The sequence below is a fragment of the Falco cherrug genome, chromosome 2 (assembly GCF_023634085.1).
Source record: "Falco cherrug isolate bFalChe1 chromosome 2, bFalChe1.pri, whole genome shotgun sequence".
In the NCBI taxonomy this organism is placed as follows: Eukaryota; Metazoa; Chordata; class Aves; order Falconiformes; family Falconidae; genus Falco; species Falco cherrug.
This window is the reverse complement of record NC_073698.1, coordinates 119,869,350-119,889,270: the sequence shown is the minus strand read 5'-3', so window position 1 is coordinate 119,889,270 and position 19,921 is coordinate 119,869,350. Positions and strand designations below refer to the sequence as shown.

General features: G+C 42.0%; 1 protein-coding gene across 4 annotated transcripts in view; it reads left to right on the top strand.

Moving 5' to 3' along the window:
• The window catches only part of ALCAM (activated leukocyte cell adhesion molecule), a 125,146-nt gene that overhangs the window by 95,661 nt on the left and 9,564 nt on the right, over positions 1-19,921 (top strand). For 2 of the 4 annotated variants that reach the window (XM_055702428.1, XM_055702426.1), the window contains exons 6-14: positions 590-772; positions 5,623-5,750; positions 7,481-7,610; positions 14,111-14,223; positions 15,105-15,240; positions 15,316-15,449; positions 16,927-17,059; positions 17,761-17,799; positions 18,110-18,227. In XM_055702428.1, the coding sequence (XP_055558403.1) occupies positions 590-772; positions 5,623-5,750; positions 7,481-7,610; positions 14,111-14,223; positions 15,105-15,240; positions 15,316-15,449; positions 16,927-17,059; positions 17,761-17,799; positions 18,110-18,227 (1,114 nt within the window). Of the gene's footprint in view, positions 1-589; positions 773-5,622; positions 5,751-7,480; positions 7,611-14,110; positions 14,224-15,104; positions 15,241-15,315; positions 15,454-16,926; positions 17,060-17,760; positions 17,800-18,109; positions 18,228-19,921 lie in introns of all 4 variants that reach the window. The other 2 variants (XM_055702425.1, XM_055702427.1) reach the window with 1 other exon arrangement.

Below are 19,921 nucleotides of genomic sequence, written 5' to 3'. Positions count from 1 at the left end.
TGTGTAGCTAGTGGAAACCTGTATCTGATTTCCAGCTTCTGCTCGTGTATTAGCTGTCTCGGTTTCGTACCTGTCCGGTATTGTGTTGTGGATCATGTATTCATCATCTCCTTATACAGGTATATTTTCTCCAGGATATTTAAGAACTGTGTTTTTCCCTCCCTTTCACCTTTCATTTTGACAGGCTGATCAGACCACAGTATTTTACCGTCTATAAACCAGAGAATGCTTACAAAGTTAAGTCATAAATACAATCCTACAAATTTTTTTTGCCAGCGTCTTTGAGGCCTTCTTTCTGTCTTACAAATTAAGCTGCGATTTGTATTTAAAAAAACACTAGTTTGCAATTAGTTTTTTGTTTTGAGTTGATTTAAAATGTACAGTATGTTAGGGGTATGTTGTTGCTAAAACGTTGCTGGTATATGTCCGTGGCAATACTAAAGGAAAACTGTTTGTGCAGTCTCTTGGGTAATTTGTCATGTTGCTTGCGTGTTTGCAGCCTGATAACAAATGCAGAGCAGGCAACAAAATGTTGGAAAAAGGTTGCAAATTCTGCCTGTGTGACGCTGAACCAGTATTTCCTTTTCAGTTGTGGTCATAAATTTGCAAAAGATTGTGGACAAAGCAACTGGGCTCTTCACCATGACATCATCTCTTCAGTACATGCCCACAAAGGAAGATGCAAATGCCAAGTTTTCTTGCATTGTGACGTATTACGGACCGTCAGGCCAGAAGACAATACAGTCTGAACCAGTTGTCTTTGACGTTCACTGTAAGTTATTAAAAAGCATCTATTGCTGTAGGAGGTCTGCCGCAGGGCGGGGGGGGGGGGGGGGGGCGGGGGACGGGGACACACAGACCAAAATCGGAGACAGTTTAAAAAATTACAGAGACATTGCTGCTTGGCTGCCAAGCTGGTTTCTTCAGAGCTCATTTGCAGCAAGATGGTCAGAGTACGTTGTCTGTGTAATTTTAAATTTGAATCTTCAGATTTACCTGCGATTTCTTTCTTTCTAACAGTCAAACACTGAATGTTGAGATTACATTGGCAAGGGGAAGGGGGGTAACCACAAAAAGTTGCAGTGCAAGGGGCTTTTCAGAACTCGAACAGAAGTTAGAGTGGTTGACCGAGTTGACTTCCTGTGCCCCCTGAAATATGCAATGAACACACAACGCAGGTTTCAGTAGAATCAAATGTTTTTCATTTTTCCCAAGTCAGCACCAAACAGCTAATGCCGGCAGGCTGCCTTGCGCAGAGCACAGCACCTTCTCTACAGCTGTAAGGTGCAGATTTTTACATTTAAAATGTATCATTGGAGTATTGGTAGACTTTTAAGCAGAGTGTTTCTGTAAATAATTCCTTCCAACTGGCCTAAGCCTTAAAGGAACTTCCTTACTGTGCTATTGACCCATGTGAAAATGTGAAAATCGTAATTCTCCTTTGAGTGGCCACAACAGGCAGGGGGCAGGGAAAGGGGGTGGTAGCAGGGAGAAAGGGGGGAAGAAGCATTTCAGTCTTGTCAAATGATGCTTGTGAAGGACTGTAGGAGGCAGAAGGTCACAGTGGAATGCAGAGGAGATAGGCAATATGGCCAGCCCCATGTTCTCGTTCTGCACACTTCAGGTATTACCTCAGCTTACAACAGAAAAGCCTCTGTTTTGGGAGTGATAGGCTCTAAGTATACAGTTGGGCATCTAATAGGGTTTTAATAGACATGGTGTGACAGCTCTGTGATCCAGCTGAAAACAAAAAAGATTGCTAAGGCAATGGATTTCTCCAGCTAGCACATGTGCCCCATGGGCTTGAAAATTAAATCCCCTGGCTTGCAGTGGCAGGGTATGCTCTACCTAGGTGGTTGCTTGCTTCTTCACAGGTAATGTTTGTTGGGCTGCAGAACAGGGGATCGGTTTTGACCTTGGTCAGATGAAATCAAACCTTGGAGCAGCTGCTCCTTGGTTTCACCTGGAGAAGCTGGAGTAAATGAAGGTCTTCTTTTCACTAGCTGTTTCTCCAGAATGACAACTGTCACTCCTAATGGGGAAGAAAACCTTTGGAACAGCAGCCATTATCCTTGGAAATAACATACAGATTTCAAGCCTGTGGACTTTAAAGCTAGAGATTTTTTTATTTTTTTTTTTAGTTTAAAGTTGGGTACCAAATATCACTGTTGCGTTTCTTTTCTTTTTTCTGTCATCTGTGGAGCCCCATGGCCATGAATAACTCCTGCTGTGTATGGCAGATGTTCACAGGGAAGAAGTGTAATGACCAGAAAGCATTTTTTGCTATCACTTGCTGAGAGATGCTTTGCTGTCCTCATTTCACGCATTCGGCTACTTCACCTGCTGAGGATGTGGCTCTTGCAGATTTCTGTGATGCACGTACTTCGTGCACCTGCGGTCGTGGACTGCCCAATGCGAGGGAAGAAGAAGGTTGCACAGCACTGCAGAATCGCACCAGATAGCATGTGCGCTCCGTGTTAAAGACTTAATGATTGCTAGACTGGTTCTTTTAAGCCTGGTCTAGTAACAACTTAATTAAGACTGTTCTTCCTCCAGAGACAGGCAGTATCCTTGTGCTGCTGCTCTGGCAGCGCCGGGGGACAGGCACACCCTCAGTGCTGAAGAGTCCTCCAGTGTGAACTTCGCCTGTCGAGTACGGGCTAACCCAATTTCCCTTCTGAGTATTTTCATTTGCAGTAACTTCAATTCCTTACTCTGCTCAAATGCCTCTCCAAATGAATTTGTGAAACTCTTTATTAGCAGACGTCCAGAGCTTCGACAGATGAATTTTGTGATTGATGTTAGTTGATGATAACAACATGTCTGATTTGGTTTTGGCTTTTAATTTAGTTGAGTGGTCCTAATTAGTTTCTTTCTTAATAAATGTGATTTTTTAATGAGTCAAATATAATGGAGATGAAAAAAACCCACCAGACTCTAACTCTAAGAAATGGAAGTTTTTCCGCCTTTTTTTTCAGGTTGTCTGTCAAAACTATTGTGTTTTGTATCTGTGAAGCAAGTAGAAAAAAAATCATAAAGAAGACCTGCTGTTCATTCTTTGCAACTTACCCATTTGTCTTAAAGAAATGGGGAGAGCATGTTTAAAACTATGCCTGCACAAGGTATTTTTTGAAGATACACCTATTCAGTTTGACTGTTTGGTGGGGGTCAGCTCTGGGTTGGTGCAGTCTGTAGTACCGAGGTGTTTAACAGCTAGCTGACGTTGTGGAAGCAGCCAGCTGCTGTAACCTAGTGTGAGAAGAGCTGGATGCTAGTTGGAATTGGATAACTCTAGCTCAGCTAGCGGTAGTTACCAGCTCTGCGTTGCAGCTGTAGCAAGCAAACTACAAAGAGTAGCAGGAGTAAGACAGGAGGATGCTTGGAGCTGGGCAGTTAGGTAGATCTCAGATATCTAAGTTATTTAGAACCTGTTATGCCGGGTTCTGCTCAGCATGGATCAGCGATCCCAGGTCATGTCTGTGAGGCAGAATTCCCAGTTGCGCCCTGTTGTGAAGTCTCTGTCTCGTCATGGATAAACTTCTTTTCGTAACAGGTTAGAGTCAAAACCAGTTTGTACTCATGCTTCTTCCAGCAGTGGTGTTTTCCTTGAAACGACGCAGTCATGGCTGGGTCTGGGATAGCAGGTTTACTGAGTAGCAGCCTTTTGGTGCTGGCTGCCAGGATTTTACTCTTGCAGAAAACAGAATCTCAGGCTGACTGAAGGTAGGATGGGCCAAGCCAGGGATGTGTGCCCCTGAGAGGGAAGATACACCTTCTCTGTGCTGCTCCCCGTATTGGCGATGGCAGGGGAGCGCATTCTGCACGCCGAGCAGCGCGCAGCCTTGCACTGAATGCTGTGTCTTCCTGTCATCAGGTCATGTCTTCCTCAGAAGGGTGACCTCTTCACCTTGGAGAACAATGTAATTAGTCTTTTGCTATTTACTGCTGTGGATTTTATTTCCCGCCCCCCTCCCCAGTTTAGAGAATGATACTAAAAATTTGCTTCTGGTTGATTGCAGTAGATAAAAGGGTAAGGTATTCCGACATGAGACTGGGGGTTTGCAGGAGCGTCATTCTTGTTTAACTGTGTCCATTTTTAATCCAGTTCTGTTCATCTCTGTGGTAAAAACCTGTTCCAAATGAAAGTCCTAAAGGCTTCCTCATTATAATTCATCCCTCTTCAGTCTTGAGACAAAGCCTAAGCAATGCCAGGGTATATCTAGACATCCTTTATGATAACTTTTTTGCATTTGGTCATCTTCACATAAACTCAAGAGAAGTAGAGATGGGTTTCTGCAGTAGGCTCGCTCTCCACAAAGCCCCTGAAAATGTTTTTTTTTGTGGCGCAGCAGCAGCCAAGAGGCATGCGTGTGCTTCCTGGCCAGCTGCTTCATCGCATCTGTGGCATCCCACACCAGCAGCGATGCTGGGCTTCCATTTCCTAGGCCAGCAAAGTTGTGCTTCAGCTCTGAAGCTACGGAGATGGGAGCTGTTCGGAGGTGGGAGGGAGCCGAGGCTGGTGCATCTGAGGAGGGAGGAGGGGGCTTGTTGAAGCCCAGTACCCCTCCTCCAACAAGGAGGAGCGAGGTGCTGTGATAGGGCTCTCAGGCACCGAGAGGCCACAGCAGAACGCAGCTCCTGTGATTGAGAAATCTTGTCGCAGAAGACAGAGATGATGAATGCCTTGAGGGCTGGAAGGGCTGTAGAGCACACGCTTCGCTAAACACACAAAATCAACTGTCGGGCAAGGGTTTCTCTGCCGTGTAGATTTTTTTAGTGTCTAATAAGGTGCACTGTACTGTGTCTTAATGCAAGACTGGCATCTTTGATGGAATTTTATTTATTCATTGAAATTAAAACAGTGAGAGTTATCTGCCCATATTATTTCCTTTAATTTTGTTCATTTCACTTTGTTTTTGAAAAATTATATTTAGGCTTCTACTTAGAAAGAATAGCATCTATTAAAGTACACTCTGTCTTCACCTTAAAAAAAATCACCAAAGTAAAATATAAGTTATAGTTCAACTTCACTGAACATGACAGAAGTATGTTACATTTACAGTTCTGTTGACTATGTTAAGGGTCCCATTATGTTCACCAAATACATCTTTCTGAAAGCCTGTAGTGATCAGCATATAGAATAGGCTGAATGTAGTCGCTTAGTTCGTATTTCTTTCTTTTTAATGCAAGGCGGCTATTATCTAGTACTAATGCGAAGCGTTGACAGCTTCAGTTATTTTTCTGATTGCTGCAGTCCTCCAAACAGTGAGCTTTGCAGAGGACAAGTTAATCCGTCATAATGAAATCGCACCATGAAACTCTTCATACTGATCAGGTTGGGTTTTTTTAAGCACGTGACGTGGTTGTACTCATTGCTGTTTCAGCTACAGGTATTTTGGTGAAGAAGAATGAATTTTATACCATATGGATTCTTTGCACTTCATTGAAAAAAATGTAGAAAGTGTGATTAACTTCAGTTCTTTTATTAAAAGATCTGTGCATGCAAATACCTTCACCTGCTTGATGATAACATCACATACTCTTCAGCCATGCATACATATGCATAGTGTTACTGTGTGGGGTTTTGGCAGAAGCTATTGAACATATACGTTATTTTCACAGATCCAACAGAGAAGGTGACCATTCAAGTGCTGCCACAAAGCAGTACCATTAAAGAAGGTGATAACATCACTCTGAAGTGCTTGGGGAACGGCAACCCTCCTCCGCAGGAGTTCCTGTTCTACATTCCGGTAAGGCCTGCCTTGCTGTCACTGCACGGTGAAATATTCTGTATCATCCCTTCCCGCAGACATTGCTACATGTCAGTGTAGCCGTGATTTTGTAACAGATGAAGGAAGCGATTCGATGCGACTAAACCTGAGGGCAGACATCAGCCATCATGTCAGACTCCGAGGGCGCCTCACCTGAGCTGGCAAAATGTTTTGAGAAAGAAACTCTTCTTTCCCCCACCCCACCTCAAGTTTTCTGGGGTTAGGACCTACTAAAAATTGCCAGGTTTCATTTCCCGTCATCAGATATTTTGATAGGAAGCAGTTTTGACTAAACCAGTTTAGTGTCTTGAATAAAACCATCTCATATGTTGTCATAACAGTCAAAGATCTAGCAGTGAAAGTACAGGAAATTAATGCAGCCATTTTCTTGACTTCACAGATGAAACATTTTGTGCAATTTCTTTTCTTTAGTTAATTAATTGTTTAATGGCATAACAACACAAAAAAGAACAAGTGTGACAGCACAGGAGAAAGCGTAGAACAAATCTGTCAAACGCATAGGATGCAGATTGAGAAAAATAAAGTCTTGGGTACCATTAATCTTAGTATTGGTCAAATCCACAGACAGATGTGGTTTTATAGTCCAAGATTCCCAGTCCTGCTTGTCTCTTCTATGTCACATCCCATTTTTTTTGTTCCTGCTGCAGTCGTGAGCAGAGCTGATCTTGAGAGAGGCCAAAAGCAGTGGCATGCTTTCAGTTATTTCAAAAACTGCATGTTGCCCTTTGAACGTAATCCTCATCTGCTTTGGGTGGCTCCTGGCATGTCTCAATTGCTGAAGAAGCAGCCAGAGAAAGTGGGAGCTGAAGTCCTCTTATCTCGGAACAGCCATTTAGATTCAGCGAGTCATCCTAGGAACGCACTAGATGCCAGGGAAAAAGTCTGTGGTGTCTGTCCCCGCTCCCCTATCACAGCGAGCCAGCTAAACACCTGGGTTTGTCTTATCTCCAGTCTCCCTGCTTCCTGATACTGGTCCTTTCTCTCAAGGAGTGCTGGAATTAGTGATTTCTTTGCAAGGCTCGTGGGTATCATCAATCTCTTGCTGGATTCAGAGATACCAGTTAGGGTTTCCTTCTGTGCTTGCTTCAAAGCTGATCTAAGTGAGTTGGTTGTAACCCCAGGGAAACTGGGGAACTGGGCAGCCAGAAAGCAATGCTGGGTGGCTAATTCAACACACCAGTTTCCATGGATAACTGTGTATAAGATAGCCTATACCCTAACAGGCTCCATACCATGCTGTGGACAGAGCAAGGTTTGCTGGTGCTGTTCAGAGGTGTGTAATGCAGCACACGTCATGTCATGGTTGTTCCTAAACGGAATGCATCGTTCCAGATGCAGATTCAGAAACAAGATTGTTTTGCTGCAACACTCTTATTCGTAGACTGTTTCAGTCTTTTGTTTTCTCCCTTTTTCTGCTAAACTTTCAAATTTTGATTTTTAATATCTGCTTCAAACAAGTGAGTCATTCAGTTAAAGGAGTAATTGTAGGTGGTTTTAAAACTATGGTGTTATGCAGAAAATAAATCTTAGTGCTATTAATAGGTAATTACACTTAGGCGATGCTGTGTCTATACCTATTTTGGAGTATTTTACCATCCTTATAATAATTTTTTAAAAAAACAGTCTCATCAAAAACTCATGTTTTCAGCAGGCCCGTATACAATAAATGTTTTGTTTTCCATCCCCAGGGAGAAACAGAAGGTATAAGAAGCTCAGATACCTATGTAATGACAGATGTGAGGCGAAATGCGACAGGGGAATACAAGTGCTCTCTGACTGACAAAAGCATGATGGACTCGACCACCATCACCGTGCACTGTGAGTCACTGCATTTTGCACTGCTGGTTAAGGTATAAGCCTGGCTTGGACGCTCTGGGGTGGTCCCTCTCTGCCTCACTTGGGCAGATCAGTCCAGTCAACCTATGGCAGAACGGGGCGGTGGGGTTGGTTTGAAGCACTGTCGGGTCATTTTTGGTTTTTCTAATGTATTTCTGTTTGAAAACTTTAACTTTCTCAATTCACTGGCTTAGATAAAGATTCACTTTATGCAACCTTTGTACAGTATACAATATTATTGCACTGTTGCATACAGTGAAAACTGGTATTTTACGTTTCACTCGTGAACGTATGTGGCAAATTATTCTCCTCCAGCTGTGCCTTAGAACATATTCAAACACGCAAGCTGGCCAACAGTGCTATCACTGAAGGTCATTCTTCACAGTCAAATTCACATTAGTCTAATATCCTTTCATCTTATCTCAGCAAGGTTGATGTGTACGGAGCCTAGGGAAGAGCCTTAGGGATTCCTTATGTCCACATCAGAGGGGTTGCTCCTTTTAACTTCACCCAGAATCACGAGAGCTGCAGAGTGCAGTAAAGTGGCTTTAGCTGGATACCAGGAGTATTTACTCACACTTTTATCAGCAACACTTTAAAATCAGCCATTTAATTGGTTGAACCATTGAAGCAATGGCTGCTTTTCAGTGGTTGCTTTTAACGTCTTTATGTGAGAAGACAAGAGCAGAAACTCTTTCGGACTTCGCTGTACCACCGCAGGCTGCGAAAGGGGACTCAGGCCAGTGGGATCAGCTTTCCCCTAAAAGCACCGATGGTCCCTAGTCTTCCGAGTAGCATAAATACCCTTAAGAGTTTACACATTCAGAGGGACATGATGGATAATGAAATTTAAAGGCTTGCACAGGAGTTATACCGCACATGAAAAGAGACTTCGTGTTTGAATGCTTGGTTTTGATAATATTTTTTTTTCTTGGAAAGGGTACAATGCATGCAGAATATACCTGTACACGAATAATTACACTATCGCATTTAATGAATAATTTTCATTTAATAAGTTCATTTGCTGTTTTCCTGCCCGTCCCTTCTCTTTGCCAAGATTAGGGTATGTAAGATCTGAAGAGAGCTCTGTGCTGCTGCCACTAGCTGCCCAGTATCAAAGGTAGCTTGCTGGTAGAATGCTGTGGTATAACTGACCCTTTTATTTTGCTCCAAGTGGATTGCGTGTCTCTTGTACTTCCATAAATAGTTACTCTAAAGAATGGCTTCCTCAGCTCCAAGTTATATATAACAACCAGTTTTCCTTTCTTTGCTATTTTGTCTGCATGTGAGAAGAGCTTTACTACACAAGAGAAGCATGTGTTTTCTTGACAGAAGGCTTTCCAGGGTTGGCGGCTGGTGCACCTACTCAGAACTCATAGGTACAATCTAGTACCTTGCTGCTTTGCTTCCCTTGGGGTTCACGTTGCTTTGGTTTGTTTCTCTTACACCCCACCTCCGTCTGCGATAAAGCCTTTGCCCGAGTGAGGCGCGGTGGCTGGGAGCAGTTCTGAAATGCCCGGGCCATGCCCTGGCTTTTTAGCTACTTCGATGCCTTGCCTTATGCTGGGCTAAAGCATTTCTGTAATGTGTTTTCTTGTGAGGACTCCTCTCAAAAAGTTATAAAACTCACAGATGCTTTATAATGTCCGCTTTCATCTCTCAATTGCTAACTTTATATTAATTTTCCAGCATAACTCAGTAATTTTTAGTGCTTTCTCCTTCTCGTGTGCTTTATATTTTTGGGTTTTTATTATGCCTCCATGATGTTTTTTGTCCTTCAAATATTTATTGATGCCTATCAAATCCTATTTTTACCTCCCTCTTATTTTTATTGCTTACCTTTTCACATACGGATGAACATTCCTGTCTATGCTGTTACACTGAAGAAGCCTTCATTCTGAGTCCGGGCTTTTCGCTTCTTGACATCTAGTCTTGGAACTTTAGCTTTTGGCTTTTTATTATTTTCATTAAAAAAAAAAAAAAACCAAACCAAAACAAACAACCACAAAAACACAACAAGAAACAGGCAATATAATAATTTTAGTTTAAATTTGAGAAACTATTTAATTTACACTTCGACTGTAGTGCTTTTTTTTCCCAAACAGATTTTATTGAGCATTATAATTACACTGGTTCCTTTCAGTGTCTAGGTAGGGAAAGCTTCTTGCTGGTATGAAAATTCATTAGCACATTATAGCACACATTATAGCCCTTAAATATATTTGCAACAAAGTACTCTGGCTCAAGACCAAGCTCTTTTTTTTTTTTTTTTTTTGAGATGAATGTAAATTATGAGAGTCTCAGAGAGCTGGAAGTTGACTTTAAAGCATCCAAGTTACCCATAATGTTTAGGGAAATGATTTGTAAAGCAAGTTGAGGGGGAAGGAGAGAGGTGCCCCGTTCCCCGCCGGGCACCAGGGAGAAGCGGAGCCCTGGCCCCTCAGGGCAGCTCCAGCTCCAGCTCCGTGCGCAGGGTCCCGGCTGGAAGCGGCAGAACCGAGTGCTCACGGCAGGCGTGATCTGCCCCTCGACAGCAGGAGAGACCCAACACGATTTGTGTCGTGGCTTTGGGGGTTTTTTACACTAGGTTGTTAATTTTCTGCCAGCACTGTTCCTTGAGTGAGCTGGCCGAGGACCAGATTAGCAAGGATCAGGGCCAGGAAGGAAAAGCGAGCGAGCAGGAGCAAAACCTTGTTTACAAGCGCTTAAACTGCTGGAGAAGCACACCCTGAGCGAGGCAAGGAGAGCGACTGGCAGTGGAGGACGGGCGCTGCTTCCCTCAGCTAGGAAGGAGCAGGCGGCTGGTTCAGCCCACGTCCCCTTTCCTTTGTCCCTTGCTAAAATTATTTCCGCACGTAAAACCCAGCGTGGAGTAGGGCTGTGGGACTTCCTCTTGGTGATGCTTTCTTTTCTGCTAAAACGTGTTTTCTGGGGAGATAGGTTTGCAAACCTTCGAGTGAATTAAAGGTTTTAGAAGTTTAGCATTTTATGTATTTAGGGGTTTTTTTTGTAGCCTTTCCTTGTGCTACAGCCTCATTGCAAATACGGGGAAAATCACCTTTTGAATGTTGCATAGAAAAAATAATCTATTCTCATTATACCAGGAGAAGTTTCTGATTTTCTGCCAGTATCTTTAGGCAGTTCAGACTACAGGCAGGTGCTGTGCATAGTTCTCCCAGTTGTAGCCCAGTATTCCATTGGAGGCCTCCTTGAAATGCTGAGAGCCTGTCCTTGTATGTGCAATAGGGTTTCAAAATGGAAACCTTTGCTCAAGTCTTCCCCACATTAATTCCATACCTTTCTTACATGATGTGGTAATACATGCAGAACGCGCTCTTTGTCTCTTCCCTGTGCTACTTGGTATGCAAAGACAGCACTGAAATCAATGCAAGGCTTCAAGTGAGACCACATGAAGAGCTAGCACATATTGAAAATGGTGCCTGATGAAAAGTTTGTTTATGAAGATCATTTCAAAGCCAAACAGGAAATGTGTGGGAAATTCTTGCAACAAAATTTTTCTTTCAATGGCAAGGAAAATTAATTCTGACAGTTTTCCGTATGCAGGAAATATTTTCTCCTTATACTTCTGTACCAAGAAGAAATTATTTACTAACGGAGCGTATAAGTCAAGAGGTAAAAGTAGCTACATCGCATTTCTTTGTGGACACTACAGATAAACTGGCAGAATATGAATCCCAATCAAATTGCTCTATGTAAAGTTCCTAGAGGGGATGCCATGTTAAGCAGTAGCTTAATTTGGTACTTGCTTTATAAATCACCTTGCAAATACTGCTCTGAGCTGTGCAGTTCATCTCGCATACTGTAAATATTCCTGAACTTCTATAACAACCCGGACCGCAGTGTGAGAGGGATCAGCCTCAGTGACACCACGGCAAGGGGAGGGGGGCACAGGCGTGCTGCCCTGGAGGCAGGCTGGGCTGGAGCATCGCTCTGGGCTCAGTGTCAGTCTTGACCGAGATGAAGGCCAAAAATTTAATGAGTTTCTGCTTCCTGGGGCGTATGTGAGAGAAATCCCTCCTGTAGGGTCTTTGGTGATTTCTGGGGTCTGAGGTGCAATCTTGCTTCAGAGAACAACAATTTTAAGTAGATGATAAAGGAAGGTCACCCTGAGGAAAAAAATAAAATAAAATCTTAGCTTCTTCTTCAGCCACCTCTCTGCCTTGGTAGTATTGTGCTCTAGAGTAACAGAGCAAGAAGAAACATCCCATACACCATCTGAATCTGTATAACAGCCGGCGGCTCAGCCCCCCCAGCCGCTCTCTTGCCCTGGGTGGGATGGGGAGAGAAAGGGAAGGGTAAATGCGAAAACTCGTGGGCTGGGATAAGGACAGTTCAACGGGCAAAGCCAAAGCGGCGTGCCCAAGCAGAGCCACCCGAGGAATCCCTTCCCCCTGCCACGGCAGGCAGGGGCTCAGCCCCCCCAGGGCAGCAGGGCTCAGCACGCGGGACGGGGCTGGGGAAGGCAAACGCCATCGCTCCCAGCGTGTCCCCCCTCCTGCTTGCCCAGCTTTATGTGCGGAGCGTGGTGTTACATGGTCTGGGATATCCCCTTGGGCAGCGGGGGGCAGCTGTCCCGGCCGTGCCCCCCAGCCCCTTGTGCCCCCCGGCCGGCTCGCTGCTGGGGAGGAAAGGCAGAAGAGGCTCCGTGCAGGCTCTGATCAGCAGTTATGAAAACATCCCTGACTTACCCACACTGTTTCCAGCACAAATCTAAAACATAGCCCTGTACCAGCTACTGTGAAAAAACATTAATTCTACCCCAGCCAAAACCAGCATGATACAAATGCTCACTGGTTGAGTCTTCTATTTCTTTTTTTTGTTTTGTTTTTGTTTTTTTCTTTTTCGTTTTTCTTTTTGTTTTTCTTTCTTTTTTTTTAAGCAATGGTAAAATCTGGGGAACCTTGTTAGTTTGGTTGCATTTTCGACTTTGGGGAGGCAGGGGAAGAAATCCCTGTAGGCATACAGAAACAAAATGCCATTTTATCTCTTTGGTAAGAACTTTGCTTTACGCATGCAGAGATGAAATTACAGTCCGTGTGAGCTCTGGGACGAGGCATTAGGCTTGTACCACAGATAATAGTGCAGGCTAACAGTACAGGATGGACCCCAGTAGCTCCCTGGGTTCTGCCTTTAAGTACAACGGTGTTCCCAGGGCAACCACTGAATGCAGCCGGGAGCCGAGTTCCCTGTTTTGTTAAGGAAGACTCACACTTTGCCCTGTCCTCTACTGACTGTGGCTTTGCCTCAAGCTTTTTTTAAACACTGCTAAAAAGCTGAAAGGATGTTTTACAGTACTTTCCGAGCAAGTACTATATTTGTGATAAAATGATGTGCACTTGCTGTTTGAAAGCGTGTGCGTGGGTGCATCTGGGGTAGGCATTCGACCAGGCAACTTGGCGTACAAGCAAGGCGCTCAGAGGGGAAGCAAAAGAGAGGTTTAACTTGGCAAACTGCTTCTTTCTTAGTGTGGGATCTTTTTTTCTTCTTTTTTTTTTTTTTTTTAAAAAAAAAAGAAATCAGTAGCCTGCCAAATCTATATAGTTACAAAATCTAGAGCAGTGTTTCCTGATCTTTCTGTTAGCGGCTGTCACCCTGCCTGGTGTCAAACGCAGCCATCGCGGACTGCAATTCCCCTGGAGCCAAAACAGGTCAGGCAAAGCCTGGACTCCGAGTTACACAAAAATGGCTTTTGAAGTTACAAATGAAAAAAATAAATCAAAGGGCCTCATGTGTGGCCCCTCCAACCCTACAATTCAGACTTCTCACCCCTTCAGTCAGTATCATGCCTGTAATTGAGATATCTATATCTATATATAAAATTTTATTTATTTATTTATTTATTTATTTATTTGAGAGATATATATGATTTATTTAATATATATAATACACACCCTGTATTTGACTGTCCTTATCCTCTTTAGATGCTGGGGTTAAACATCAACTTGGTTTATCAGATTCTAGGAGTTACCCCTTGTCCTCCTGTCTGCTTCTCCACACATGGATTTCAGGTTAATCTGCCCCCCCGCACAAGCCCTCCCCTGCAGATACAGTTCTGCCTGGCCCGTAGCGAGCTGCCACCGTAGCAGCCTGTGCTTCCCCCTGCAAGATGCACCAAGATGCACATGGTGCTACATGAAGTTCTCCTGCGGCTTCTTGTACCTCCTCTATCCTTCTTTCCGCAATACAAGGTGAAAAAAAAATTACCCGTTTGCTTCGTGGTTTGTGAGTTTGTGCTTTTCCTTTTAGCCTAGAATTACAGCAAAAACGTTGATGTTCTGCAGTGCCTGTTGTAGAATAATTCTCTCTTCTCCCTTACTTGTGAAATCGACTTACATTTTAATGAAGAAATGGTATCTTGAATTTAATGAGTGCAATTAGTCACATTTTCTTTCCTCGGTAAGCCTTTGAAATGGGCCAGGCTTTCTGAGATTAACTTTTGACAAATGTTCTTTCTATCCCAGATTTGGATTTGCAGCTTACTCCTAGTGGAGAAGTCACAAAACAGATCGGAGAGGCCCTGCCTGTATCGTGCACGATTTCTTCTAGTAGAAATGCAACTGTGTTTTGGATAAAGGTTGGTAATTCATCTACTTCACACTTCATCTGAGTGTTCGCCTCTGCTTATTACTGCTGCTGCCTCACTGCTTAGGAAGGGATGAAGTCCTTCGATGGGCTTTTTACAGAATATTGTTAAAACGCATTTAGCACATGGCTAAAATGAGAGCTACTGACTCCAGCTGATGACTGAAAATCAGTTACTGTAATTACCGACTCAGTTGTTCAAAGGGAGAGAAGTAATGCCTAGTGTAACACAAATAAAACTTTTGAAAAGGTCTGTACCAGGCCCTTTGGGAATCAGGTCCCTCTGAGAAGGAAAGCCGCTTTGGAGGAATTCGGATCCCTGAGATGTTTTCTCAGAGGCAAGCTTGGTCTTGGGTCCCATAAACATAATAAAAGGGCAAGGCAGGCTGAGCGATCAGGTATTAGCAATCGGTGTTCAGTGGCTGGTGGCGAAGGTAGCTATCACAGATGGTAGATTTCAATTAATGAAAAATAGCGATACCTGATGGGCATTCAGTAGCATATGTTGATCTCAAAAGCGTGTCCTAGAGAACAGGTTGTGTCTCAAGCAGTTTGTACCATCAGGGGTTTTGGCCAGCCTACTATAAAAGCTCAGAACTAATAACTGCTCCCATCCATGTCCTTGATCTGCCAGTGACGTTGTTCGAGAAGTAGAGAGGTGGCTTTTATAAATCTCTGGTAGTTCCCACTTCTCACGCCGTTACATTGCAGTCAGCTACTCCAATGTAGTTACTAAGGAGGGAACACTTTAAGAATTAGGCTTTAATCTACCCAAGCACATGAAAAATTCTGTTGATAGCAGTCATGTTTGTAATTTAGCAGTTAATGTATTCTGAGTTAGGATTCACAGGCGTTAACTCCTTACTTTATCAGGACAATACCAGAATGCAAACAAGTCCATCATTTTCAAGCCTTCAGTATCAAGATGCTGGAAACTACATCTGCGAAACTACTCTACAGGAGGTTGAAGGGTTAAAGAAAAGAAAGACACTTAAACTTATTGTGGAAGGTAAGGGAGCAGATAGCTATGATTATTAATTGTCCTTTTCAAACAAAATGGTTAACACTAATATTGTTCTTGTAGGAAAACCTCAAATCAAAATGACAAAGAAAACCAACACAAATAAAATGTCTAAAACAATTATCTGCCATGTGGAAGGTTTCCCCAAACCAGCAGTGCAATGGACAGTTACCGGCACTGGAAGCATCATAAATAAAGCAAGTATCTATCTTACTCCTTTATTCACCAAAAGATAGTGCATAGGAGGTACAATTTAAAATCAAGAAACGTTTTCCAGGTAGTGAGACTGAAGAAACTAAGCCTTTTCATTTACCTAAGCGAAGGTTAAGTGGTAGCTGATGCTACATAGTACTCACATGGATGATTTCTGATGATAAAGGTCTTTTGAATAGAGCAGGGGAAGGCACAGAACACCCGCTGGCTACAAGCCAAAGCTGGAAGGAAAAAGCAAAGTTTACAAATGAAATACGCATTTTTAAGCTAAGGCACTTAGTCATCTTATCTGGGTAATATGGTGATTTTCCCATTGCATAAAGAATTTACAAATAATGATTTAACTATAGAACCTGCATTAGAAAGCAAATGGGTACTTGATGTAGGCATTAACTGGGTGAAATGTAATGAAATGTGGCAAGTACAAGACAGAAAATACAGACAATGCAGTTCCTTATGGGCTTTGCAGTTTTCATCCTAATTTTTATAGTTGTTTTTGTATGGTTATACCTGTAGTTTCTCACTGGCAACAGTAGCATAATGCAGTCATCCTGGGGGAGAAATGAGGAGTACCCATATGCAGCAGGAAAAATATCTGGAAAATAAACAAACTGCAGTATTTTCATATTGATTACCAAATCACATGCAAGGCATTGCCACGTTTTGCCTTGGCAGGAAAAATAAATGAGACATACATACAGTCAGAGACTGGAAGTACAATGCACAGTGCTCCTGTAGATTTCGTTACTCCATTCGGTTTTGCTTTAAGCCTACAGAAATTACGTATAGCTGTCAAAATTTGTCTTATTTACTCCAAGCTATAGCGCAGGAATTGTCTTGAAGCTATAGAAATGATTGAAAATAATTTTCTCTAGGCATTGTATTAATCTAAGAATGATGTACAGCAAACGTAAGGAACACCTTCACATCACTATTTTTGCAGTGCAGGTGCTGCAGGTACTAAATACAAGCAGTTTGGCAAAATAACACGTAGTGTGGAAACAGCTTGGAAAAGCTAGAAAGTGGAAAACTTCCAGTGATTGTTTTCCTTACAAAGACATAAATGAAAAACAGCAAGATGGGAAAAAAATGAGACCGTAGGAGTTTTGATTTTGGCTTTTTCTTTAAGAATTTGGTCACTTGGAATATTTTTGAAATAGTAGAAAGAAACAGAAGCAAATACAGCATGTGGGTGACTTTCTTAAAAATGCCTCTTTGTCAGTGGTCTGACAGTGCGCACTGTACAAAACGTAGCTGTAACTGGATGCCTTGGCCGAAGTGTTTTCTTTCAAATGACCATTTAATAAAATAATGCATTATTTCTATTGCTATTGTTTGGAAACCTGAAATATTGGTTGAAAGTTATTTCCCTCTGAGCAGTTTCAGTGCGTAATATGGGTGATGCATGTATTGTTCTTTGCCTTTTTCAAGGAGACTAATACTCATTTTTTACCTTTTCAGACAGAGGAGACGAAATATGTTAATGGGAAATTTTCCAGTAAAATTGTAATTGCTCCTGAGGAAAATGTGACTTTAACTTGCATTGCAGAAAATCAGCTAGAAAGGACTGTGACCTCCCTGAATGTCTCTGCTAGTGAGTGCCTTCTAAAGCCCATTTTCTTAAAAGTTATAGTCTTATATAAAGCATCCGATACACTTCACACTCATATGAAGAGTAGTCTGCATAGTAACGTTGATACTAAGATATTTAACCTTTTTTTATCTTAAGTTAAGCAACTGTAAATCCATTCTGGATCAGAATACATAAAATTTATTTATAGCTTTCTGGGTGATGTCACTTAGTCTTCATGGCTTTCTTGGTTAGCTAGCTCATGTACGCTTTATATTGTTTACAGAAGTAAATAATATTACAGAGTAACATTACAGCATAATAGTACAAAACCATTGCAAAATAATACATTCTTTACGAGGCAAAAGTCTTTATTTATTACTAAATTAACATTATTTTTCAGCCTCAAGGTTCCCATTGATTATCACTGGTAGGACTTGTCTCAGGACAGAAATGAGCCATACTGGGCTTTAATTGGATGTCGCTTTTCAATGATGAAAGGTGGTGAGAAACTACGATTTGTGGAAGGGTAGCACAGGAATACTCAGTCAGAAACATTTCTGAGAGTATTATTACAGGCTTTGAATAGGAACCTTCAACTGGATATATTATAGTTACAAAGGAAAGACTTCTGCTTAAAGATAAGGTTAATTGCCTTGTTGCGATTAAAGGTGATGTTCAGGTATAACACGTTTTGTCTTTAATTTTAACGTTTTTCATTTCAGTAAGTATTCCAGAATACGATGAGCCAGAGGATAGAAACGGTATGTATGGTTTTCTGTCTCCATAACCCTTGCTGTTGATTGTCTCAGTTCAAGACCTCTGTAGTGTCACTGAACAATTGCCACAGTCCCTCAAAGCGGGACTTAATTTGAAGTAGCTGGTGCCACGATTGAGTAAGAATGTGATCTTCTTGAAGCTTTAAATGTGTTTTTAAGGACAATGCCTCCTTTTTATTTTTTAAAAATTTTGACTTTCTGACTCTTTTCTTGTTTCTGATAGAAATTTTTTAGAAATGTTTTAATGCTTTACTTTATCATAGGTCACCTCATTAACTTTTCTTCTTTGCTTCAGATGACAATAGCGAAAAGGTTAATGACCAGGCAAAGCTAATAGTGGGGATTGTGGTTGGTCTTCTGCTGGCTGCTCTGGTTGCAGGCGTGGTCTACTGGCTCTATGTGAAGAAATCAAAGTAAGCATTTATGTAAAACTTGACACTAAATGGAAAAAATATTAATAATAAGCAGAAATGTATGTTCACCTGTTTTTCTTCATGCAGCATTCCCGTAGTTTGAGTGGGGAAAGGCTGTTGCAGTAGGGGCATTTGATAGAGAAAGGAAACTTGGTACCTCTGGTGGGCTTGTCCTCATGCTTAACAGGACACATCTCCTGGAGGTGGGCTTCCAAGGCTTCATAGATCATCACCTGTCATGAGGTTCTCCTCCCTGACAGCTAAGCCTGTGCTGATTCTTGCATTTAAATATAGCACCTGCTACTTCATTGTGGGGCGTTAGGTCTGTGTGGCTTTACTAGAAACTGCCTTCGTTTAGGGTAGCTCGTGTGCTGTAAACATGGAATAAATTGCAGAATAAGTCAACTATCTCAGGGAGAAGAGAGATCCTTAATTCATTTGTTCATACATGCTTTGAGATCTCTGAAGTGAAATTGATAAAGGTAGTCCTGGGCTGCTGCAAACCCTAGGAGCTATCATCCCGATTGGCATGTTTTAGCCACACCAGGCGTAGAATGGGGTTTGCCAGTGAGAGCTGCTTGCTTTCAAGTTTCTTTATTGTCACACAGGCTCACTTTAGAAAAGAAACTGGATGATCTCAAAAGGAAAGCATGATTTCCCATCCTTTTAGAGGTGTCCATGACTGTATGCCATGTGGCCTTATCCTCACACATTTGTCTCCAGGGAGAACTGAGGGCAGGCTTCTTTCTTAGGGGTTCCTTACAGCTGCTTCGTGACAGGGAAGATTAAGGTAGTCACACGTAACATGCACAAATCAATACAGGTACAGAAGCAATCTTAAAGTTCAGTTGTTCTTTCTGTGACCTTTCATTAAAATTAGATCAAATGAGACTAAAATATACCAGTGGGATTTTACTATGAACAAAACGTGTTTCATTGATGTGAAAGTACAACAAGGAATCCTCCATCTGTTTCAAAATACTCTTTTTGGGTAATACATAAGGATTTTACTACAGCCATAACTGAGCAGGTTTTGGAAGTTTTTCAAAGAAAGAATTGCTATAAATTACCCAAGCACAGAATCACATTAAGATATTACGTGGGAAAAAGAAAATACTTTTTGCAAAGCTTATGCTTCTTTTGGTAGAAATTAAAAAGTAATAATAATGTTAAGCTCCTCCCACACTTTGCTACTAGCATAGTAAGTAATGTCTAGAATAATTTTCTTTTGTCTTTCCTTTTTAAATATGAGAATGTGGAATCATGAAACTCATTCATTGGTTTGGGTTTGGGGTTTTTTTGGAAGAGGTGGTTTGGGTATTAGACGGACAGAGAAGGTAACGTATCCTTTCTTGTACCGTTGTGTAGCGTGGGGAGAACTAGCAAGAATTGTAGGACGTAGCATGTCCTTTGCTGAGATGAGTTCATGACTTAAGGTAATGTTTTCAGCTTCAAAGATAGGACAAAGCATATTCTAAACAGGCAACACTTCTTTTCCTCATGCTCAGCCTCTCTTCTACAAGTTTAGAGTAAAAATTAGAGCTAGAATTGATTAGGTTCACTGGGAACAAAATGAAAATCCCTTTATAGTTAAATAGCCTCCATATTTGACACATGGTTGCTGGTCTCTGAATTGATGCATCATTCCTTGACAATCCTCTGTTCTCAGTATATGTATGAGTTGATCCGTTGTT